Here is a 25,346-nt window from a genome sequence, read left to right as displayed (position 1 = left end):
CTATTTATTAGTAATGACAGCTAAAGAAAAGGATATAGGCTCAGACCATGACTTTCTAGCTAAAAATGCAGTATTTCATCTACTGCCAAAGTAAATAAGCTTGATGGACATAATACTTTGGGGGGGAAAAAACCCTCTTCATATTTCAAATCAGGCTAATAAAAAACGCTGGAAAGTATTTAGAAGGGATAGAAATAGCTATTTTTCAGTAGTGGCATCTAAGATGTGGTTTGAGTTGTACTTACATTAGCTCCATGTCTCAGTAATATTTTTACACAGGAGGGATGACCTCCAAGACAGGCTTCGTGGAGTGGAGACACACGATCTGCAGTGATGAGGTTCACCGGCCACCCCTGGAGGAAGGGAAATGGGCAGAGTAAGGAGTGCAATGTAACAGTTCTGTAGGGCTCAGCCATGAGTCCACGATTCTTTTAAAAGTTAACCTGGCTCACCTATGTGCTCAGTCACTCAGTCGTGTCTGACTCTTTGTGACCCTGTGGACTGTGGCCCAACAGGCTTCTCTGTCCACGGAATTCTCCAGGCAAGAATACTGGAGTGGGTTGCCATTTCCTTCTCCAGAAGATCTTCCTGACCCAGGGATCAAACCTACATCTCCTGCATTGACAGGAGAGTTCTTTACACTGACCCACCAGGGAAGCCAATATATATTCTTATGACTGCAGATTCACAGAAGAGTCCCTGACCCAGGTAAATTGTCTCTAGATTCCTGCCCCATAGACACGTGAATACATGCCTGTTACATTAAGCCACTAATGTGGAGGATACTTTGTTACACAGCAAAAGGTGACTAAGACAGTCCAAAGCATTAGGTGAAGCTCCATCGACAGAGAGCCAAAGGGACAATTACTCTAGTAGTTTAGAGCTAAAGCAGCAAGAAAGTGTCTGAAAGGTCGTGGGGTTCTTCAACCTCTTGGAAAGTGTGCTCTCCAGGAGATGGATCCTGAACCTAATCCAAGCAGAACATCAAAAGAACTCAAGGAGAGGCTCCACAGACCCCCTGATCTTGGAATATATAATCTATTCCTAACAGGAAGAAACCAGGTACAATAAAAGTTCTTTTCCTTAGCATATGTCAATTAAGAGCATGGATAGTTTAATCAACATCTTGGTGATACTGGGTTAGTTTAAAAGTTCATTTGGGTTTTTCTGTAAGATGTCACAGGAAAACCCAAATGAACTTTTTGGTCAACTCAATATTATACCTTTTCTTCCCAGAATGCATGCAGGCTAAGTCGTTGCAGTCAAGTCTGACTCTGTGTGACCCTGTGGACTATAATCCAACAGGCTCCTCTGTCCAAGAGATACTCTGGGCAAGAATACTGGAGTCAATTTCCATGCTCTTCTCCAAGGGAATCTTCCCAACCCAGAGATCGAAGCCAGGTCCCCTGCATTACAGGCAGATTCTTTACCACCTGAGCCGCTAGGGAAGCCCAGAATAAATAAATTTTTCTGGAATAAATTTGCCTAAAATCATTCCATTAACTTATCTCACTCACCATCATCCCTAACACACATTCTTCTATTTTTGTGGGCATTTTTTTCAGCCCCCTAGTCATGCTGTCCTTTGGGCTGTTACCCTCTGACTGGCAAGCTCATGCATTTTGATATATCCCATCATTCTGGACATACACTTGAGTTCACAGGATCTCAAACCCAGAGATTTTTTTTTAAGGTGTGTCTAGGAATGGGTTCTGAGAGACTCAAAATAATCTGCTTGTAAATGAGAAACTTGAAAATCCATTTCAGCACTTTGCCATACCAGCTCTGCTGTTTGCAGGGAGGGACAGGGCTGTATCTTCCCTTCCTTCACAACCTCAAATCCCATCTGTATTAAACAAATGCTCACTGACCCCTTGACTCGAGAAAAATCTGAATTGTAGCATTTATTCCCTTCACAAGCACTGCCCATGGACTTCACGGTGTAGCATCTTCTGTTTATTATTATTTTATTCGAGGCATTCCTCTCAAAGATCTGTTCTCAAATCCGTTCTTTCCCCACTCTCAGTGTTCTCTGTCCAGTCTCCTCCCCACACACTGGTCGAATACACCGGAAATTCACAGCAAAATGTTAATTGCATTTTTCTCTGTGCTACAGATCATGAGATGAAAGAAGACTATTCTTTAAAGGAATTCTTTATTAAGAGTTCCTCTATTACAAATATACTCCTATAGCCACTACTGCCATTTCAAAATCATTTAGGTGCCTATACATAAATCCAGGTAAATGAAAAAGCAAAAAAGAAATTATTTACATTCCAAAAATGTTCACCACCCATTACATATTCACATTACAAAGAAGTTCCTTTAAATTAAGCTTCCCTGTGCAAACTGAGGACTGTACTTACAGTTCATCACAGATATGCAATTTTGACTTTAAATGAACTGTGGCAGTTTGTCTGAAATATTGTCAAGTCTGAATCATATACCATTTAAGGTAATTTTTAACCCATTACTTCAGAGAGGGTCCAGTCTACAGTGGGTTCTCAGAAAAAAATGGATCGAATAGCTGACCTTTAATTTTTCTATCATCAATTGTCTGTCCCCTAATCTCAGTGTACAGTCAGAAGTTCTGATGATTCCATGGGGCTGTGCAATATCAGGGCACCCATGGGTGACACAGTGCTTGGTACCTGGCAACTTTCTGTCCCAGCTCCAAATCATATGTCTACTCAGACAACCAACTGACCACAAGAGGGTTAGGCTTTATCATTTATCCTGTCCACAGTTACCACTTCCTTCTCTACACAGTAGAAAGGAAGATCACAAACCTCCATCTCACTCACGTTCATCCAAACACATCACTTCCTCCCTACTTTACCAAGGAGGTCAAAGCCATCTGATGTGAGAGCTTTCTACATTACCCTCCTCTCCACCCCTAACATCTCTTTATATTTCTCCAGTCTTCTTTTCTCCCATTGCTCCTTTCTCTGTGGGAGAAATATATGAGCTCAGTCCAATAGCCCCTGACCTCACCTGGTCCTCCCACCAGCCCCATGACTTTCTTTCATCTACCTTCTCACATGCGTTCCCCTGCTCTCTCCTCTTCAGGTACACTTTCTCTTTGCTTTCAAAGTCCTCCCAGCCCTCAGTCCTGACCCTCTGCGAGCATCCATTCAACGCTCTTCATCCCTTCACTGGCCCCCCCTTTTTTTCCAAACATAGTCTATCCCCATTATCTCTACACCTTCTCTCATTTTCTACCAACAGAACCCTGCTGACACACTACTTTTAAAGCCCACCAGTGACTTTCAGAATCCAGTACGCCTTGCTCCGTTCCCCACCTCCTTCCACCTCTGAATCTGCAACATATTCATCCTGACCCCGTGGGACTTGTGCCCAGCTTCTAAAACAGACTTCTACCGGAAATTATCTCCAGTCTCTGACTGCCTTTTCTTTCTCTTTCACTAACTCTGTTCTCCTCATCCTTACATCTCCTAATGCAGGCATTTCCTCAAGGATTTGCCCCCAAATCCTTTTCTTTTCTCTCAATACCCTCTATATATTACATATTGCTTTCAAATCTAAATCTCCAGCCCCAGTACATGTTCCTAATTCCCTGCTAAGACATAATCACCCAGAGACCCAGTTCATGACATAAATTTAGCCTTTGCCAACCAAACTCTCCTGAAAAGAGCTCCTTTTCTGCTATACCTGATTCTCTGAATGGTACCACTATCTTCATTTCAAACCTAGGACTGAAATCTCAGACAGAGGACAGCAGAATGATTACCGAGTTCAAATGCTGGCATCATCACCTAAGTAGCAGTGTGACCTTGGGCCAGCTACTTTTCTCTCAAAGTCTCAATTTCCATTTGTAAAATGGGGACAATTTCACCTACCCTACCAGGTTGGTTATGAATACTTTAAAAATGATGTATGCAAAGTCTTTGCTGCAAAGTCTTGCTGAGGCAAGAGTACTGGAGTAAGGTGCCATTGCCTTGTTTAGTACTTAGTAATTTCTAGGCAGTTAATATTTTAGATTTCTTTTTATTCTTTATCACTGAGCCTTGAATCAGCTGCTACATCTTTACCAGCTGAGCCACAAGGGGAGCCCAAGAATACTGGAGTGGGTAGTATATCCCTTCTCCAGCAGATCTTCCTGACCCAGGAATCAAAGTGGGGTCTCCTGCATTGCAAGTGGATTTTTTACCAACTGAGCTATCGGGGAAGCCCAAAGTCACTCAGTCATGTCCGACTGTTTGTGACCCCATGGACTAAACAGTCCATGGAATTCTCCAGGCCAAAATACTGGAGTGGGTAGCCTCTCTCTTCTCCAGGGGATCATCCCAACCCAGGGATCAAACCCAGGTCTCCCACACTGCAGGCGGATTCTTTACCAGCTGAGCCACAAGGGAAGCTCAAGAATACTGGAGTGGGTAGCCTATCCCTTCTTCACCAGACCTTCCTGACCCAGGAAAGGGTCTCCTGCATTGCAGGCAGATTTTTTACCAAATGAGCTATCAGGGAAGCCTGCTACATCCTAAAGGTCTGATATTTCAGAATGCCCAGGATCTTGCCTAGTATCCACCCTGACTTAACCCTGTAAAGACTGCGTGGAGCAGCATAGAGTTTTTATTCAAGAAACAAAAAAGTCAGTCCTCATCCTGTGCATGCAGTGGAACTTTATTGGGAAGGTTTATAGGGCTGTGCATTCAATCTTCAGAGGAACTTTAAAAAGTCCTGATACCCAAGCTGCATCCCAGAGCAACTGCAATACAACCACAGGTAGCTGAATTCAGGCACTGGTATTTTTAAGATTTCCCACGCAACCCTAGCCCAAAGGGATGCTAATATGAACCATTAAATTAAGGTCACAGAGTGTCCAAGGTTGCCTTAATTGCTTTATGCTGGCCTAACTAATTGCTTTGCCTTTTAAAAAATAAATTACGAGACAGAAAAAGAGACACTGATGTATAGAACAGTCTTATGGACTCTGTGGGAGAGGGAGAGCGTGGGAAGATTTGGGAGAATGGCATTGAAACATGTAAAATATCATGTAAGAAACGAGTTGCCAGTCCAGGTTCGATGCACGATACTGGATGCACGATACTGGATGCTTGGGGCTAGTGCACTGGGACGACCCAGAGGGATGGTATGGGGAGGGAGGAGGGAGGAGGGGTCAGGATGGGGAACACATGTATACCTGTGGCGGATTCATTTTGATATTTGGCAAAACTAATACAATTATGTCAAGTTTAAAAATAAAATAAAATTAGGAAAAAAAAATAAAATAAAATAAAAGAATGACCCTTAAAAAATAAATAAATAAATTACTATTGAAGTGCAACAGATACAAAGAAAGGTTCATAAATCCTTAGTGTAAACCTCAGTGAATTATCACAAAGACAATCTAACTATATAACCACTATACAGGTAAAGAAAAAAAACATTACCACAAACCCACATACATCCTACCCAAATTACATCCACAAATGCATTCAGAATAGTGGCTTCTAGCATGATAGTTTTCCTTGATTTTGAATGTTTTATTAATTGAACCATGAAGTATGTATTTTTGTATGTGTGCTCAGCTACTCTGACTTAACATCTGGTTTTCAAACTCATTCATTCATATATTTTCATTGGTGCATAGAGTTTCACTGAGTAATATACCAAAATATATTTATCCACTTACTTTTGATGGACAGTTAGGTTGTTTTCAAGGGCTTTTTTTTTTTTTTTTTTTCTGTTATGAATAAGGCTGCTTCTTTAGTGGCTCAGACAGTAAAGAATTTGCCTGCAATGCAGGAGACCTGGATTCAATCTCTGGGTCAGGAAGATCCCCTGGAGAAGGGAATGGCAACCCAGTCCAGCATTCTTGTCTGGAGAACCCATGGACAGAGGAGCCCGGCAGGCTACAGACCATGGTGTCACAAAGAGTCAGTCACAACTGAGCAACTAACACTTTCATTTTCACTTAGGTTGTTTTCAAGGGTTTTTTTTTTTTTTTTTGCTATCAGGAATAAGGCTTCTATGAATATACCCATACATGTTTTTTGATGAACTCATGTATACATATCTGTTGCATATAAACCTAGAAATGAAAGTGTTTGGTTGTAGGGTATAGATATTTGTAGCTTTAGTAGATATTCCTTAATATTTCCCAAATTGGTTTGCACAAATTTACACTCCCACCAGCAATGTATGAGAGTTTCAGTTGCTCCACATTCTTGTCAACACTTTGTATTATCTGTCTTTCCAAATTTAACCCTTCTAGTGGGAGGAGTGAGTAACATAATTTGTAATTTGAATTACATATTTACTAACTTTACTAATAAGCACAATTTGATATATTTATTGAACACTTGGATATCTTTTAAAAAATTGCCAGTCCAAGTTTCTTTGTTCATTTTTCTGTTGTCAGTCTTTTGTGTATTGATTTTAGGCTAGGAATAAGAGTTCTTAGTCATAAATAGATATCTCAAACATTTTCTCATGTATGGCTTGCCTTATTGCTTTTAAAATGCTGCCTTTGATGAACAAGTCCTTAATCTTAATGAAATCCAACCTATCAATGTTTTTGTTCCTTTCCACATATTATTTCTCTTTCATGTCAAATGCCTTCCTCCCTCTTTCTCCACTGGCAAAATGGCCTTTTAAAAAAAAATTCCTGAACATAGTGATTCTACAGGAGCTTAAAAAATACCAATGCATGAAGCCTGGCCTAGGCTAAATCAGAATATCTAGAGTGAAGCCCAGTTGCTGTTTTCCTTTTAAATCTCACATTATTTTAATGTGAAGTCATAGTAAAGAATAATTAGTTACGATTCAGTTTCTCCCTTTTTGGACCAAGTGAGAATTACTTTTTATAATTTTCTCTTCTCTTTGTTATAGACATTTGCACGTTTGGTCTTATATCCCTGACTAAAGTATGTTTGTTTAGTTTAGCAGCAGTGTTTTTCAGTAGTCTTTGATTATCTGAAGCGCTATGTAGATTGTAGTAAGAAAATAGGTACTCTTCAATTTGTGAAGAGTAACTAGAGCAGGTACATAATGTCACCTCAGTTAAGTCTCTCAAATTCATATATAAGGTAACATAAAAGACTGAATTTTGGGTCTCAATTCTTCACCCTCCTGTAACAGTGTAATATAGTTGCACCCTTGTCATGACCTCATAATTGACAAAATTACTTCCTTGATCCTTGACTTTGGACTTGGCCATCTGACTTGCTCTGACCAATGGGATGTTAGCAGATCTAACATAAGCAGATTAGAAGTTTTCTTTCATGGTTGGGCTTGCCCTGCTATGCTACAGCCTTCTGCCACAGGGAGAAAATTCCTCAGGTAGCCACTGGTCAAACAAGGATGGGAGATGAGTACAGGAGAGCTGTACCCAACCCACAGCTTGAAGCCAAGAACAGTGCAGATCAGCTGATCCAAAATTTTATTGGCAAGAAATGTTTATTGTATTTTGCTACTGTGTTTGGGCTTTTTTCTTACACAGCAAGACCTGACTAATACTGGAGGCATTAGTCTGGAGGAAGGTATTGGAATGCTCAGGAGCTTCTCAGGTGGCGTAGTGGTAAAGAATCCACATGCCAATGCAGGAGATGCAAGACACATGGCTTTGATCCCTGGGTCAGGAAGATCCCCTGGAGAAGGAAATAGCAATGCACTCCAGTATTCTTGCCTGGAAACTTCCATGGACAGGGGACAGTCCATGGGGTCACAAGTTGGACACAACTGAGAGACTCAGTGCACACACACACACACACACACACACACACACAGAGGAACTTATTTTTTGAAGGTAGAAACTAGGGTTCCAAGAAAATAACTTACTTAAATAATGCAAAAGTGCTTAGATAAAGACATGATTCCAGCAGATGTTCAGTAAACATATAAATACTGAATATAAATGAATATCAGTCCAATTTAGTAAGTTATATATAAAAGCTGCAATGATCATTTTTTACCCTATCAAATTAAGGCAAATGTTTCAGTTTATCTGAGAAGTAGCTTAACTTTATTTAGCTAGAGTTATGTGCTACTATCTATATTTCTAAGAGGCTGCTGCTACCAAAAACAGCTTAAGATAGTGACTTAGAGTAGTCTGAAATTTATCTTTACAAATTGTCTTCTTATAGGAGGATTTCTTAGTCTAGATAGGTCTGTGAAATTGGAATTTTTCAAAGCACATTTATTAATATTTCCAGAATTAACACCTGAAATTTATCATGTCCTTCAATTGTGAATCTAGACCACAAACCACAGTAGTAATAGGACATCACTGAGAGGAATCACAGATATTTTTAATTGCATTGATTATTGCAGATATCTAAAGTAGCTCAAAATACATTTATCCTACTTAGAAAGTATGGCAATAATTAGAATTGCCACTAAATCTTCTTACTGAATGTGTTAATAAAGAAGTTCATATACTACGTTGCGTGTTTGTTTAATAGGGTTCCCCTATATTGTGTTTTATGCATTTAAGACATTAGTCTGAGAAGGGGTCCTTAGATTTTGCCAGACTATCAAAGGGGTCCATGAAAGGGCCAAGAGCTCCTAACTTAAAAGGTCTATATTGTCTCTTCAGAGGACAAACATTATGAACAAAAATTTTATTGGAATTTTGAATGGTGATTGAAACTACTTTCTTAAAAGCACCTTTGCTTAAGTTCCCAATAATTTCAAACCACCAAAATTCCAATTAATGTGTACTTTAAAGTATCCCATCGAAGGAGCAGAGAAACTAATATCAAACTGGCAGAGCCATTTCCACTGGAGATTCAATAGAACTGAACATTTCTTTGATATTTTAAGATGACATATTTTAAAAGACATTTTCAAGCATTTATTTTATGTAAAGGGTCTTCAGCCTCAGCACTACTGATATAACTGGATAACTGTTTAATGTGGAGAGTCATCCTGTACAGTGTCAGATGTTTAATTACTTCCTTGGTCTCCAGCTACTAGATGCCAACATCACCACTACCCCAACCCCATTCCCACTCCTGCTCCCAGCTATGACAACCAAAAATGTCTCCAGCCAATGTCAAATGTCTCCATTTGGGGCAAAACTGCCCCAATTGAAAACCACTGCTTTACGTGATAATTTTCCAGGATACAGTCTATGGAATAAAGTGACAGCAACTTGAATGCACTAATTTGCCCACTATTCATTCAATAGATACTACAGAATCTACTTTGTGCATAAAATTGTACTAAACTCTAGGATTATGCCAGCCTCCAAATAAAGGAGGACAGCATTCATCTCATTCTGCTAAACAGGAAATTTACATCCTAAGATCAGACTATGACTTCTTTTCCTCAGTGTGGTGAGCAGTAAAACTTGCCTAATATTCATCATTTTTTCCCCCCAAAATTACCTACCTGGTTGATGAGGCTCCTCAAAGACAGCAGACGTCCATGAATGGCTGCTTCATGCACAGGAGACCAATCAGATACAAAGTCTGTATGGAAAGGGAGGAAGAGGTTAGTTACATCCTGCTATTGCACTTTAGACCCAGAGGCTCATCCTTGCCCATCAACAAGAGCCTAACTGGTCTTACTGGAGGGAAACATTGGAGTCAAGCAACCAACCCCTTTCATCAGGACTTTAGCATTTCTCCCCTCTATGGATGTTTCTTGAACACAGCTTATTTGAAATGTCTAGCTAGCTAAAGAAATAACTATACTCTGCTTTCAAACTAAAGACAAAGAGGTGGACTGGGATGACAGATTACTGTACTTCGATTTACACACTGGTTTCAAAGGCAAATGATCCATTTAATTAAATGAGAGCTTCACTAATTAGCAGTATTAGTGCATTAAACTGTTTGCCAGCCTAGTTTCCTGCATGAAATACAAACTCTGGCACCTCAGCAAACAGTGTCATATACTAATAGTAGTAATCATGTCATTACATACGCCATTAGGCTTGGAATCAAATCTAAACAAAACCCTATCTATTTGTAGATTACCTCCTGTCCCAATATCAAGCACAAATCAGACTTCAGTCTGACCTTGCAAGAGGGATGTGATTTCCCCACAAAGGTAGTGTGCCAGTGTGCTTAAGAGAAATCTGTGAATTCAGACCCACTTGACTTCTTCTGAGCTGAACCGAGGTCTCTGGAGCAGAACCTAGCTTCAGTTCCCTTCTCTGTAAAGTCAGGACAGCGATATACTTAACCTATAGCTCAACTTCTACTAGCTACTATTATTACCCCGCCCTAACACTAATTAGAGGGTATTGATTATACCCCACAGTCACTGCTATTTAAAATAGCAGGGACCTCCCTGGTGGTCCAGTGGTTATGACTTCGCTTTCCCATGAATGGGGTACAGGTTCGGTCCCTGGTCGAGGAGCTAACATCCCACATGCCTCGTGGCCAAAAAACCAAAACATGAAAAACAGAAGCAATATTGTAAACAAATTCAATAAAGACTTTAAAGATGGTCCATATCAGAAAAAAAATCTTTTAAAAAATTAGCAAATGTATTCTCTAACCATATGCAAAGAATACACTTTCTTAGGAAAGAAGTCTGTAAAATGCACCTCAACACATTAAATGTTTTGCCCTCTTTCTCGTTGACTGGATGTGCCCTGAATTTGGCATAGACCTGAATTTTTCTCATCTCCAGCTGCATCTAGTTTCTAGAACAAAGGCAGGAAGTCAGAACATGAGGCGGCTAGTCTGCGCTTGCCACAGCTCAGGCTCTGCCTGATGGAGTAAATACACTACACACCAACGAGGCAGGATGGTCTGACACCAGTCACACTTTGTGAATGAACTGGTATCTCCTAGAAGTCCGAAGACCTGGAGAAGCAAGGCAGTTACCAAAGCCTGGCCAACGCCAGCCCATCAAGGAGGAGGCTACAACACTTTGGACTTAACATGTGTTGCTGATATGGGCCTGCCACCTGGAGCTATCAGTGTCCCGGAAAATCTGTCCCAGTGAGCACATTACCATTCTTCCGGATGGATTGACCAGGCTCTTAATAGAGAAGAGCAAGCTGAATGAACCTGCCTCCACACCGTCCATCCAAGGCTTCCCTTCTGGGCTCATCATCATGCCCAAGGTACTTTCAGGGAACTGACTTTTCCTAACTTCTGAAAACCACCATTCTCTGAGGGTCCTAATGCTCTCAGGAGAAACACTACTGCTTCCAGGGCTTGGCATCTACAGCGCAGACATCAGATACGGAAAGACTGATCCCCAAATTAGAATTAAAAGGATAACTCATTCTACCCTGTTGGTTCAAAGGCAAAATACCATCCATACAAACTGTTGAGTGAGAAGAGCCACAAGCTGAGAAAGATCTCAAAAATCAGTTGGATCACCATGTTTGTGAGGATTAAGCCATTTTTTTCCTCCCAAGTTCTCAGCTGCTAAGAAATATCACTGCCACACTCCTCAACCTTTCTTATTTTAATTTAAATTTATTTATTTTAATTGGAGGTTAGTTACAGTATTGGTTTTGCCATACATCAACATGAATCTGCCACGGGTATACACGTGTTCCCCATCCTGAACCCCTCCTCCCACCTCCCTCCCCATACCACCCCTCTGGGTCATCCCAGTGCACCAGCCCCAAGCATCCTGTATCCTGCATCGAACCTGGACTGGCGATTCGTTTCTTATATGATATTATACATGTTTCAATGCCATTCTCCCAAATCATCCCACCCTCTCCCTCTCCCACAGAGTCCAAAAGACTGTTCTATACATCTGTGTCTCTTTTGCTGTCTCAATCACAGCAGGATCCTCTATGACCCACCTCCCAGAATATTGGAAATAAAAGCAAAAATAAACAAATGGGACCTAATCAACCTTTCTTAAAATCACCTCAGATAATCAGAGTTGACAGCCAGACAGGTAATTTGGGTCCTAAACTGTAACTCTGTTTAGATTTCATAAAAGTGATGCAATTATCTTATCAAGAGTAGACCAAAATGGGCTTTACTTGTTTGCATTCATCACGGAAGCATGACTCCTTTTACTTAGGGTAAATAAAGAATTATGTACTTGAAGAAGCATACAAAAAAAGAAAAAGAAAAAAGTACATAAAAAAAGACTACCTGAGGTTTTGTACCCATGCATTAGGACATAGTATTATTGGGTTGGCCATAAAATTTGTTCTGGTTTTCCATACACCACAAAAAAACCAAATGAACTTTCTGGCCAACCCAATATTTACAAAGTGGAGACTATCTGTGTCTTCAAGAAGCACAGGGTATTGTCCAGCTTTAATGTTTATCACTCACCTATACCCCTTTCAAATATACAATTCAGTGGTTTTCAGTAGATTTCAGAGTTGTACATCTATCATCACAATCAATTTTAGAACATTTCCAATATCCCAAAAAGAAACCCCTTGCCCATCAGCAATCACTTCCCTCATCTCCACTTCCCACAACCACTGATCTACTTTCTGTCTCTATGGATTTGGTTTTTGGGGGACTTTTCACACAAATGGAATCATACAATCTGTGGCCCTTTGTGACGGGCTTCTTTCACCAAGTATGTTTCAAGGTCCATCCACACTGGAGTATGTATCAGCACTCCATCCTTTTTTATGGCCAAATAACGTTTGTATAGATAGACAGGCCAAAAAGGTCATAGACATTTGTGTTGTTTCCACTTCTTGGTTGTTATTAATAATTCTGCTCTAAACACGCATGTACCAATTTCTGAGTGGATATATGTTTTCAATTCTCTTGGGTAGACACCCAGGAATGGAATTGCTGTATAATGCGGTAACCCAGTGTTTCGAGAAACTGGCAGACTACTTTCCAAAGCAGCTGCACCACGCTATACTACCAGCAGCAGTATCTGAGATTCCCTTCCTAAGTTAAAGTCCTTTCAGACTAGGATTAGGTGAATCTACCAGAGCATGCCAGTACTCCAGGCCGGAAGAAAACCTTAGGTTCTTGTATAGCCAAAGGTCATCTCAAACATATACAAAGACGTGAGCCTCAGCTGGTCTCTCAACACTTGATTATCTACAGGGTTAAAACTGTGAAAGGTTGACATTTTTCTAGCATTTAGAGCATGGACTTTATGCATAGTTCATTTAGCAAATGCTATAATTTGAAACACAGATTGGTCTAACACTCTCTTTAGCTCTTGAAAACACTGATGAGATATCTAGGAGATGTTTCCAGAGCCCACATCACAAGCAGGCAATGAGCTACAAGCTCAACACATGAGCAATTAAACCCCAAAGCAGCTTTGCCCGCCTTCCTGCTGACAACTGGAAAAGAGTACAATAAGCAGGAAAGGGGACTATTCCTGCCAGAACATGGATGCTGCTCACGGGAGGTGGCTATGGATGGAGGGAAAGCTCAAAGTCACATTCCCTTTTCCACTGATCCCTGGAAACTCAAGGGCTGTTATATCTATACAACACATCATTCAAGTGCTCGGTATATATTAAGAATTTTTCCCCAGTACTTTATCAGCTAAGAACTGTTGGTTTTACTGCCAAGAAATAGATGCCAAACGGGGGTCGATGGCAATGCCACAGACTCACTAGTGTAGCTCGTGGTTGACATGAGGCAAGGCACTCTCCTCAGGAAACAATGCCACAAGTCCTCCAATTAGTGCTATTCAACTTACCTTTCTTTGAAATTGAGTCTCCATCAAACCCTGCAGCACATTAGGGAAGCTGCCATTTCATTTTATTGCCATTTCTAGAATGATTTTTTAAAATTTCCATTATTCAGAAGAGATTGAAAATGTACTAATTAGTACATTCTGAAAAGAGCTATTATTCATGAAGCTCTGAAAGCCTACAGTGAATGCTGGGGGTAGTATCACTGTTCCTCCTGGGAAACATTTTGCAAGGGCAAGGCGGGGAAGAAAGGCTGCATTGCTCGGAGACAGTGGGAGCACACGCCTTCAGTCTTCAGGTGGTGATGGGGTAGGTTCAGTGGTGAGTACACTGGGGAGGATCTGGGTGTTGGGTTTACAGTGACTGTGGCCCTTGGTTAGATGGCAGGACAAATCACAACAGGACAAAGAAACAGAGGCTCACAGTCGCAGAGACAAATACAAAGGCCCAGCAAGGCAACTCCTGGGCACATCAGTCCTGTCTACTGCTATTCTTTCTCCCAGTTCCATCACCCTGCCTCTCCTGTCTGCGTCTCTCTCTCCGGTGGCCTCCTCCATAGAGACCGCACCCCCTCAACCCATCCTGTCTGATCAGGCAGGTTTCAAAAAACTGCCCCTGTTGAGGTGGCCCAACAGCCAAAAATCCACCCTAAGAGAATGAGTCCTTCCTCGCCTCTTCTAGCCTCTGGTGTTGGGTGTCCGTCTTTGCAGTTTCTTGGCTCATCACATGTATCTTTAGAACCTCCGCCTCTGCCGTCACATGGCTTCATCCCTTTCTGCCTCCTCTGCTCTTCTTCCATGGACCAGTCATGGGGTGCGGGGCCCTCCTACTCCACTGTGACCCGGCCTTAACTGATTACACCTGCGATGACAATGTTTCTAATCAGGTCATGGCCTGAGGTTCAGGGGGTTAGGACTTTATGTTCTGGGGATGGACACAATGTGATCAATAACGAGGTATTTCAGGGGAAAAGAAAGACATTCTACTCCCACTTCTGGGGCAGAAGGGTCAAGAATTCCATCTCTATAAATACTTTGTTGCCATCTGCATGTTCTTTCCTCCCTTCCTCCAGAGGCAGCTGCCAAGAAAAGCCTGCCAGTGCAGGTGGGAGCAGCCAAGCTCCCCAAGGCCAACCACACCTCACTGACCTCTGCCCTGACCCAGTGCCAGGGGATTCGCTTCACCTGAGTTGAGTTTCTCATCAAGGCCTGGAAACAACATTCTGAGTGTTTCACATTCCACACTTCACCAAGGTCAAGTCTTCTGAAGCATAAATAAATGCAATCCAGCTATCAGTGAAATTCTGCCCAAGGGGCAGGGCTGATGCACAGTAGGGAGAGAGAGCCTCCATTTGAGTAAGGGCTGGGAGAAAGTCTGGGAGGGCTTTGTGAGGGCAGAGGCTTCAAAGGTGCAGTAGTCTGTGGGTCAGATGTAGAGAAGGAGGACTTGGGCAAGCAGAAGGGTCCTGGCACCCACCCTTGTGACTTCCCCTTCTTGGAAAACTTCTCTTCCTTTAGTCCCTGTGAAATGACAGCATCTGAGTCTCTTCCTGCCTATCTATCCAATTTACTGGTTCTCCATCCTCAAATGGAAGTCTGTCCCAGGGCTCCATCCTTGGCTCTCAGTCATCAGACAATGTATCCTCCAGGATTTCAGCCCAGCCCCTCTGCAGAACAGCCTGAGGCCTGATTCCCAACCTGAATTCACTGCCCAGCCTCTGTCCCGCACCTTCATACTGAGCCCTGGGCACAGCCATTGGCACATTCACGCCTTCTCCTCCCTATCTCACTCTGATCCCCAAGCCGGCTCCCCTTCGTGACTTCTCTCTCAGCTAGCCCTCTGAGCTGACATTACCCTAGGCTTTGAAAACGCTGCAGTTCTGGCCGCCTTCTCTCCTTTGTGCTGTGCTTAGTCACTCCCTCATGTCCTACCCTTTGCAAGCTCATGGACTGTAGCCCTCCAGGTTCCTCTGTCCATGGGATTCTCCAGGCCAGAATACTGGAACTGGTTGCCATGCCCTCCTCCACAGGATCTTCCCAATCTGGGAATCAAACCCAGGTCTCCCGCATTGCAGGCGGATTCTTTACCATGTGAGCCACTAGGAAAGCCCAAAAATATTAGAGTGGGTAGCCTATCCCTTCTCCAGGGGATTCTTTCCAGGAATCAAACTGGGGTCTCCTGCATGGCAGGTGGATTCTTTACCAGCTGAGCTAATCAAGCAACAGAGCTTGATTTCTCTTTCCTCTGAAAATACAAGCCATATTTTCCCTTTCCCTGTCATTTCTGAAGCTTGATCCAGATACCAGCTTCATGCAGTGATTCTCAAGGTATTGTCCCTAAACAGCACCATCAGCATTACCCGGGAGCTTGTTATAAATGCAGACTTCCAGGCCCCTCCCCAGACCTAGTATCTGAGGTGGTGGAGCCCAGCCATCAGCATTTTAACAATCCATCCAGGTGATACTGATGTATACGAGTTTGAGAAGCAGTGGATTACTATAATAATTTCTCGTAAATTCTCCACAATCTATCCTGACTATGGCTACCACATTCATTTACTTACAGTCTTTATCATGGCCAAGCTTCCACTCCAGAACCATCAATGGCTCCCAGTTCCCTGCCTCCTGAAGGCTAAACTCCTCCACCTAGCTTCTGAAGCTTCATTTTCAGATTTCGTCTCTCCAGTGTTCTCACTAGACTCCTTAAGACACTGCAGTCCAGCTGTGACAGTGCCTGCCCACCCATACCCACCCAGCCAGGCCCAACCAGGGTTGGATTAGGACCTTTGTTTATTTATATTTTTGGCCACAGCGGCACAGCATGCAGGATCTTAGTTCCCCGACCAGGGATCGAACCTATGCCCCCTGCAGTGGAAGCGTGGAGTCCCAACCACTGAACTGCCGGGGAATTCCTGGATTAGGACCTTTAGAAACCCTGAACAGTGAAAAGTGGCTAGTGCCCCTCTCTCAGGTAGAAATGAAAATAAACTCAGCTGTAAAATCATCATGCAGAAGTCTACCACATTACTGATTTTTCCCCATATTGATTGGTTTGCTGCTTTAAAAATATATTTATCAAATCCATTTTTAAAAGTTATTTATGGTGCTACTCTGCTTTCTACTGCTCCAAGTTCACGCTCAGTATCTCTGATTAATCCATGTCTGCCTTGGCGGATCCAAATCCTACTTGCTGTTGAGGACTCTGCTCCTTTTATGAGCCAAAGTGGATACACGAACAACTAACTTGAGCAGTCCTGTCTGCTCCATGAGCCAGAGGGACGACATTTCGTATTTGTGTGTGTGTGTGTTTTCCCCCTTCAGCACCTAAACAGTAGGAGAGTAGCAAGTCCTAGCTGATGTTAGGGTCCCTGCTTTTTGTCCCTTTGACCAGCAAGTGTTGTGGGCAGTCTCCCAGGGTGCTGAATATAATCATATAATCAGCCTCCTCTAATGTCTAGACCCATTTTTCAGAATCCTTTCAGTCAGCAGGTACCTGCTGAGTGCTCACAGGAAATGAGTTTCCCAGAGGTATAGGACTCTATGCATTAACAAAGATACCAGGAGACAGGGGAGAATCATACCTCTAAGACACTGCTCCAAAGGTTAAAAAAAAAGGCTCCTTTTAAAGTGAATCAATCAGGGCTCAATTTCTGAACATCATTTATAAACCCAGCCCCACCCAAATGCCACATACCTAAGACCTTTTAATAAATGTTTTAGCAGTGAAGATGTTCCTTCCTATTTAGAAGTGACTTTCAAACCTCCAATGGAATATCAATGATATATTTGACCCACAAAAAATAATTCTCTGCAGCTGACATTTCTCCTGGGAATAAACTGTGATAAGTGGCTTGACATGGTCCACAGGACCCTGCAGAAAAAGGTGTACACATTCTGGAGCAACCATGTGAAGGGCAGATACCAGTAAGTCATGGACATCTGTCCAGTAACTACCCTGTGGCCACATTTCAGATGAAGCCACTGAAATCACCCCACCCTCATCTCTCTTCTCTCCTAAGCATGTTAACAGACCTCCCCAGCAGGCTGACAACACAGCCCCTAAACTCACCCCCCATCAATGGGTTGGAAAAGAGCCTCATGTCCGGGGGCTTGCTGCCGTTTCTGCCTGGTCGTTCACCATCCATGGTGCTCTCCTGGGCTGGGCAAGCTCCACACTCCACTTCAGCTGTTCAGGAAAGTCCAAATTCCATGCTCCCCCGGGGTCCTGGGAAATTCCAGGGCTGTGAGTGGCTGAGCGGCACCCTCCTGGTCAGATGGCAGAGAACAGGACAGGCAGGGTAATCTGAGTACTACCTGTGGTCAAACAGACACGCGCACACGGGGACACACACACACACATACACACACACGCACACACGCACGATCTACCTCACAGGCTGGAGGCTGCCCAAAGCCCACAGCAGCCCCCCAGCCTAAAGTCTGCAAAGTTGCTGATGTCACGTCCTTTCCAAAACTGAGACCAATCAGTGAGGAAGCCTTGAGGTTTATCAGGAAGGAAACTCACAGTCTGTAACTTTGGGAGAGCCCAGGGAACAGGGTGGGGGGTGGAGACCGTTAGCCTTCTGCAACATTGTTTGCCTGCTGGATCCACTTGTTGTTTGGGGGTTTCTTGCTGTTGAGACAAGCCCCAGAACCCAGGAGCTGAGAAAGCTGGTTTTGCTGCAGCCCTGCTGAATTGCTTGCACAGCAACTTACACAGCACGCCCTGACCATCTGCACATGTGGTTTCAATTTTTCTGGGAGTTTCTTATGGGAAAATGTGTCTATATGTTACAAAAATGCACGTTTGGAAAGAACTTCTAGTTTCTACCTTCTGACTGCAGGGGTTGCACTAAATGTCCTGCTCACCCTTCTCCACACATTATATTTTAACTTCTAAATAAATAATTCAGGGTTGCTATTGGGGAAAAAATGGATTGCTGGGCAGCAAGGGGGCCTGGAGGTGAGCTGCTATCTTTCAATGATTAGTTATAAAACGTTTTACTGTGTGAAGTTTTCCCCGTTTGCCTTTACAAAATATCTGGGGTTTTGTCCGTGTCTTTTCAAATACACCCAGCTTCCCCATACCCTTGGGTGCTGCTGGCTCAGGCTGATGGCCACCCCTGGATTCCCACTCCCTCTCCAAGTATAAAGGGACTTTCCTTCCCCATTGGGGAAGGCTCTGAGTTAGTCTCAAGCATAGTCTGCTTGTGCAGCGATCACCGATTATTTTTAATGTCAAAGATACAGCCTTACTGTTTCAGATTCACCAAGCCTCAGTTGACCCATGTGGGAGCCACTGTTTACAGACTGAGGAATGTCCTGCATATTTTAAAATGCATTTTCCTGCATTCATGGGGATACACATTTATTGCTGTACCTTTTCCACATGATTGTAATTAACACAAACACTTTTTACACTTATTTTGTCTTGGGTTAGGGTTAGAATAACTCAATGGCTCTGTCCTTTTCTTTATTCACTACAGCAGAGCATTCCTTAAGTATTTCACACCAAAAACATTTCATTATTCCCCTAATGATGGAGGCAGGGTGTTACCATTTTCTTTTACTACTGCAAAAATACTGCACTTCATATATTTCTACATATGGCTTCATGCACGTATTGAAACTGAGTCCCCCTTAAACTGTTCCCCGAGTTTATGATTAACCTCTCTATTCGAAAGTATATTCCCTTTCTTGTCCTGAACCTGTGCCCCTCAAGACAGAGGACTATTAAAGAAAAAGGGGGAATTGGAGCCCAACACAAGCCTCTCTGTCCCTATTGTTTTAAGTACAAGGCTTTTTGCTTTACTCTCTCAGGCCTCCCCAATCTGCATTAGTAATTAGGAAATGTGAAGACTAGAAACAAAGAATAGCTGTTAGGCTGGGAAATGGTAACAATTTAGACTATAAATCTGCCACATAGCACACTAACTGAACTCTCAGTTCCCTAAAAGATACAAAGTTCTGACACACTTGTATAAGTTGTTTCTAGAGGAAGCAGACCCCCACCAGATGAAAACTGATGACAAGCATGTAGACCTCAGACTGGTCAAAACCCAAAGGTTGGTGATGCTTGAAATGTCATCATGATGCCCACCAATCCAAGAACACAAGCTCACCACACAACCTGCAGCTCCCTCATTCACACTGCCTTTAAAGCCCCTCCCCTAAAGGCCATTGGAGAGTTTGGGTCATTTGAGCATGAGCTGCCCATTGTCCTTGCTTGGTATTCTGTAATAAACACTATACATTCCTTCATCACAACGCAGTGTCAATAGACACAATGAGTGTCAATACCACACTGAGTGGACCCAAATTTGGCTCAGTGACAATATGCAATTATATCCAGAGGCGAGATTCCTAAGAGTGGAAACACTGGGTCCAAGTTGTGCTCATACACATGTGATCTTTTCTACAGAACTAAAGACACACAGGAGTGGGTACAAGTCAAACAAGAATCCCGAATGAGATCAATGGATGGTCTCAATGTTGATTTCCTGGTTGTGATATTTTACTACAGTTTTGCACAAAGTTATCATTGGGGGAAACTGACTGGGCCAATTAATAGTCTACAATTATTAATCAGTTCACTTAAAATTTAAATACTGCCAAATTGCCACTCACCTAGAGCCAGACATCCTGGAATGTGAAGTCAAGTGGGCCTTAGAAAGCATCACTACAAACAAACCTAGTGGAGGTGATGGAATTCCAGTTGAGCTATTTCAAATCCTAAAAGATGATGCTGAGAAAGTGACTCAATATGTCAGCAAATTTGGAAAACTCAGCAGTGGCCACAGGACTGGAAAAGGTCAGTTTTCATTTCAATCCCTAAGAAAGGCAATGCCAAAGAATGTTCAAACTACCGCACAATTGTACTCATCTCACACGCTAGTAAAGTAATGCTCAAAATTCTCCACGCCAGGCTTCAGCAATACGTGAACCATGAACTTCCAGATGTTCAAGCTGGTTTTAGAAAAGACAGAGGAACCAGAGATCAAATTGCCAACATCCGCTGGATCATGGAAAAAGCAAGAGAATTCCAGAAAAAAACATCTATTTCTGCTTTATTGACTATGCTAAAGCCTTTGACTGTGTGGATCCTAACAAACTGTGGACAATTCTGAAAGAGATGGGAATACCAGACCACCTGACCTGCCTCCTGAGAAACCTGTATGCAGGTCAGGAAGCAACAGTTAGAACTGGACATGGAACAACAGACTAGTTCCAAATAGGAAAAGGAGTACGTCAAGGCTGTATATTGTCACCCTGCTTATTTAACTTCTATGCAGAGTACATCATGCAAAATGCTGGGCTGGATGAAGCACAAGCTGGAATCAAGATTGCCGGGAAAAATATCAATAACCTCAGATATGTGGATGACACCACCCTTATGGCAGAAAGTAAAGAACTAAAGAGCCTCTTGATAAAAGTGAAAGAGGAGAGTGGAAAAAGTTGGCTTAAAGCTCAACATTCAGAAAACTAAGATCATGTCATCTGGTCCCATCACTTCATGGCAAGTAGATGGGGAAACAGTGGCTGACTTTATTTTGGGGGGCTCCAAAATCACTGCAGATGGTGATTGCAGCCATGAAATTAAAAGACACTTACTCCTTAGAAGGAAAGTTATGACCAACCTAGAAAGTGTATTAAAAAGCAGAGACATTACTTTGTCAACAAAGGTAAGTCTAGTCAAGGCTATGGTTTTTCCAGTAGTCATGTATGGATGTGAGAGTTGGACTATAAAGAAAGCTGAGCACCGAAGAATTGGTACTTTTGAGCTGTGATGTTGGAGAAGACTCTTGAGAGTCCCTTGGACTGCAAGGAGATCCAATCAGTCCATCCTAAAGGAGATAGTCCTGGGTGTTCATTGGAAGGACTGATGTTGAAGCTGAAACTCCAATACTTAGGCCTTCACACCTGATGCAAAGAGCAGACTCATTGGAAAAGACCTGATGCTGGGAAAGATTTGAGGGTAGGAGAAGGGGACGATTGAGGATGAGATGGTTGGATGGCATCACTGACTCAATGGACATGAGTTTGGGTGAACTCCGGGAGTTGGTGATGGACAGAGAGTGCTGTTCATGGGGTCACAAAGAGTTGGACACAACTGAGCTACTGAACTGAACTGAAATTGCCCTCCAGCTCTATTTGCAGAATTAACTGAGAATGCCATAAGCATATATACATTGTTCACTACTGTATCAGGAAAGATCTGAAGAAAAATGAACCTTGCATTTGGCAGGAGAAATTTACTCCCAGTGTAGACTGGCTGTCAAGGAGTTAAACAGTGCAGCAGGAGAGCTGGAAAGCATCCCATTCTCTGAGCAAAATCTTCATAGTAAAGCTTCTTTATTTACTTTTCATTAAATACCAAGAAGATAAGGTTTCTCTATGTTCAAAGTTAACTTGATTGTCCAAAACGACAATAAAGAAGATTTGAAGGTTGTTGCCTTAGCATCTGGGAAGGAATTAATCACCATTTTATCTTCTCATAATGCTGATCAACACCTGTGGATGCTGGAAGATGGGAACTGTTTGTTGTTTTGTTTTTAAACTATTTAACAACAGTTCCAGTCAGGAATTAGAAAAATATTACTAGGGAAGTTGATGCATTTTTAAGGATCCACATGTGGATAAAGTTGAACTACATGTATGAGAGCTTTCATTAAAGAGAAACAGCTTGGCTTACAAGAAGCCGCAAGAGCAAAACAATCTGCCAGCTTTGAGTCTGTCTCTGTGTCTGTCTGCATGTTCAGGAAACTCAGCCCAGGTTAGGCAGGAAAAAAGAATTATGGCCTGTATCAGCAGTAAGGCCATAATCATTCTCTATCAAACGCAGACTTAACACTGGCCACTGACTCTGCCCCACCCCTCACCTATAGATCTGTGGCTGACATCACTCATGGGATTCCAAGACTTTCCTCCTGACACCTTAGGCAGACTTGGAAGTCACCTTCAACCAGTCAAAGTCGGCCCCAGAGCCGAAACCTCATGTCATTGCAGCTGGCAAGTTTTCAAGTACAAAACCTTTAAAACCCAAAACGTGCATCTCTCCTCTGGTCATTCAGAGTGATCCGCTTTTCCTGAAAAAAGTCCTGTCTTAGTTGTGCCCGTCTAATTGGCTCTGCACACTGAGCTGGCTGCTGTTGTTACTTTAGAAAGCTGTCACTCATTCTTACTCCATAGATCAGTGCGGTAAGATTCAAACAAGGATGTGTTTTTTTGAAAATCTGGCATAATGCAGTATTCTTGAGCAAACAATCGGGCAAATCAAAACTGAGAAAGAGTCTTCATAACAATGAGGCTGAACTCTTCAAAAATGCCAGTGGGGTGGCATAAAACACAGAAGTGGTGGGGGAAGCTTTCTAAATGACAGGAGAATAAAGAGACTTGATCAGTAAATGTGATGATCCTTGATTGGATCCTGATTAGGGAGGATAAGGCATAAAAGACATCAGTGCCACCACAGAAATTTAAATATAGATGTATATCAGATACTCCAAGTGCATCAATGTCAAACTTCCTGCGTTTGATCACTGCATCGCCCACGCTTAAGTCAAAGAAACTGTGTTCTTAGGACATGCTTACTTGAAGTACTCAATGCAGAGCCTTGTGGAAGCGTGATCCAAGGGGAGAAACGTGTGTCCCTATGTACATATTTTGCACCAAATAGAAAAACCTGGGACTTCCTTGGTGGTCCAGTAGTTAAGACTCTGTCCTCCCAATGCAGGGAGCCCAAGTTTAACCTCTGGTCAGGGAACTAAGATCCCACATGCCACAACTAAAGCCTGGGGCAGCCTAATAATTTTTTTTTTTTAAGAAAAAGTTAACATAAGCTCTATAGTCAAACTGCTTGAATATATGTAGTCAGCACTGCCCATTCTGTTCACAAGCCACTGTCATTCCTCATAAACCCAGCAGCCCCATGTCCCAGGACCTTGGGCTGATTGGGAACATTGTTTTCATTACACTGTTATGCAGGTTTGTAAAACAAACCACAGCCTGTCTTTATTAAAATGTTTGATATTTTGGTCACTGGGGACCTTTTTCCCTTAACATTTGAATTTTCTTAATACTGCACTACAATTTTTCTCCTGATGACGTTTTTCGGTGCCCCCTTAAATTTTTTGCCTCACTCACCTCCTCCTAATCCTAGCCCTGGTGAAGAATCATAAAACTCAGAGTTTACTTACAAAGGGCTCATTTTAAAAAATATGTGTATAGGTATTCATTATTCATGGAACTACTTATATATGTAAGTGTGTATACACACATTCATACAAATATGTATATATATATATACATACATATGTTCATATATACATACAAAAAGGCATAAGCAAATGTGGCAAATCTTATCAACTGACAAACTGAAGTGATAGATAGACAAATATTCATTGTATTATTCTTGCAAGTGTTTTGCAAGTTGAAAGATTTTCAAGACATAATGATGGCAGGAGAGGAAATTAATGAAAACTAAAACGTAGTATATACTTTTCTACAGGTTACACTCATGTTAAAAGATGAAGCTGCTATTGTGACTGTGACCCTGTCTGACCCCTGCCTTTGTCCTGGTCCAGACTCTGCTAGAGAAAGGAGATGATGCTGATATTTCACATGCAAATGTCCATGCAGGAGTAGCCTGGCAAGGATTTGGAATGGGAGTAAACGAGAGGTCCTCCAGTGCACAGAGTGCCCTTCCTTGACAATGATTCAGCCCTCACCATGACAACTTCAGGCACTGTCTCTGAAAGGTCAGCTGTTCTCTATGTGGGAAGCGCATAAAATCGTCTCAGCAATGAGCACTGTTATTGAAAAAAGAAATATCTGTAAACTTCAGGTTTGTTTGACATGGCAATATTAGAAATACCAGGGAGGAGAATTACTTTGGGAGAAAACGGTTCCTTAATAAAATATGAACAAAAACTTAGAGATGTTGCGTGATGTACCCAACCTTTTAAATAATTTATGGGCTTTTTCAGAGAGTTGAGGTTTGCATCTTCAAGTGACACATGCAAGCTTAGTTTTTAAAATAATGGGTCACAGCAGATGATGGATACAGTCAGATAAATGATGGATGGATAGACAGATGATAGGCACATGGTATACAGATGAATATATTAGATATCTCTGTAGGGAGACAGATGGAATTTGAACAGATAATATGTGGTACTTGTTTGGTTATGAAAATAAGTTTCCCTTAAAATGATTCATTATGTAGGTATTTTAAAGTATTTTATATTATTAAATAGTTTTCTTAGGAAATACCACTTCTGAAAATCTAAGAAATATTTCAACTGTTTTAAGATTTATCAAAATGAAGTTCACACTCATATTATTTATAATAGCAAGACATTAGAAATAATTAAATATCCAACAATATGGAAATAGCTAAGAAATATGAAACCACCATTTTAAAGGATAGTTTCAAACAGTTTGAAACTTAGAAAATCATTACAAAAATAGTTTGTGGGGAGAACAGAAATCAAAAAATACATTTGTAACAAAAATAAACAAATGAGACCTAGTCAAACTTATAAGCTTTTGCATAGCAAAGGAAACCATAAACAAAATGAAAAAACAACCTATGGACTGGGAAAAAATAATCACAAATGATGCAACTGACAAGGGCTTAATTTCCAAAATATACAAACAGCTCATGCAGCTCAATACCAAAAAATACAAACAACCCAAGCAAAAAATAAGCAGAACACCTAAATCCTAAATAGACATTTCTCCAAAGAATACATACACAGATGGTC

At 41.9% G+C, this 25,346-nt stretch overlaps 1 protein-coding gene across 2 annotated transcripts in view; it reads right to left on the bottom strand.

Annotated features, from left to right (window-relative positions):
- Window positions 1-18,094, bottom strand: part of ASB9 (ankyrin repeat and SOCS box containing 9) — a 28,598-nt gene extending 10,504 nt beyond the window's left edge. The window contains exons 1-4 of one of the 2 annotated variants that reach the window (NM_001191166.1): window positions 17,971-18,094; window positions 17,651-17,847; window positions 9,358-9,437; window positions 246-353 (exon numbers count right to left, since the gene is read on the bottom strand). In NM_001191166.1, coding sequence (NP_001178095.1) covers window positions 246-353; window positions 9,358-9,437; window positions 17,651-17,726 — 264 coding nt within the window. In that variant the 5' untranslated portion in view covers window positions 17,727-17,847; window positions 17,971-18,094. Of the gene's footprint in view, window positions 1-245; window positions 354-9,357; window positions 9,438-17,650 lie in introns of both variants that reach the window. The other variant, XM_005228459.4, reaches the window with a different exon arrangement.
- Between the last annotated feature and the right edge of the window lie 7,252 nt (window positions 18,095-25,346).

Source organism: Bos taurus, chromosome X (assembly GCF_002263795.3).
Source record: "Bos taurus isolate L1 Dominette 01449 registration number 42190680 breed Hereford chromosome X, ARS-UCD2.0, whole genome shotgun sequence".
NCBI classification, from domain to species: Eukaryota; Metazoa; Chordata; class Mammalia; order Artiodactyla; family Bovidae; genus Bos; species Bos taurus.
The sequence above is the reverse complement of the archived record's forward strand: the minus strand, read 5'-3'. Positions and strand labels throughout refer to the sequence as shown.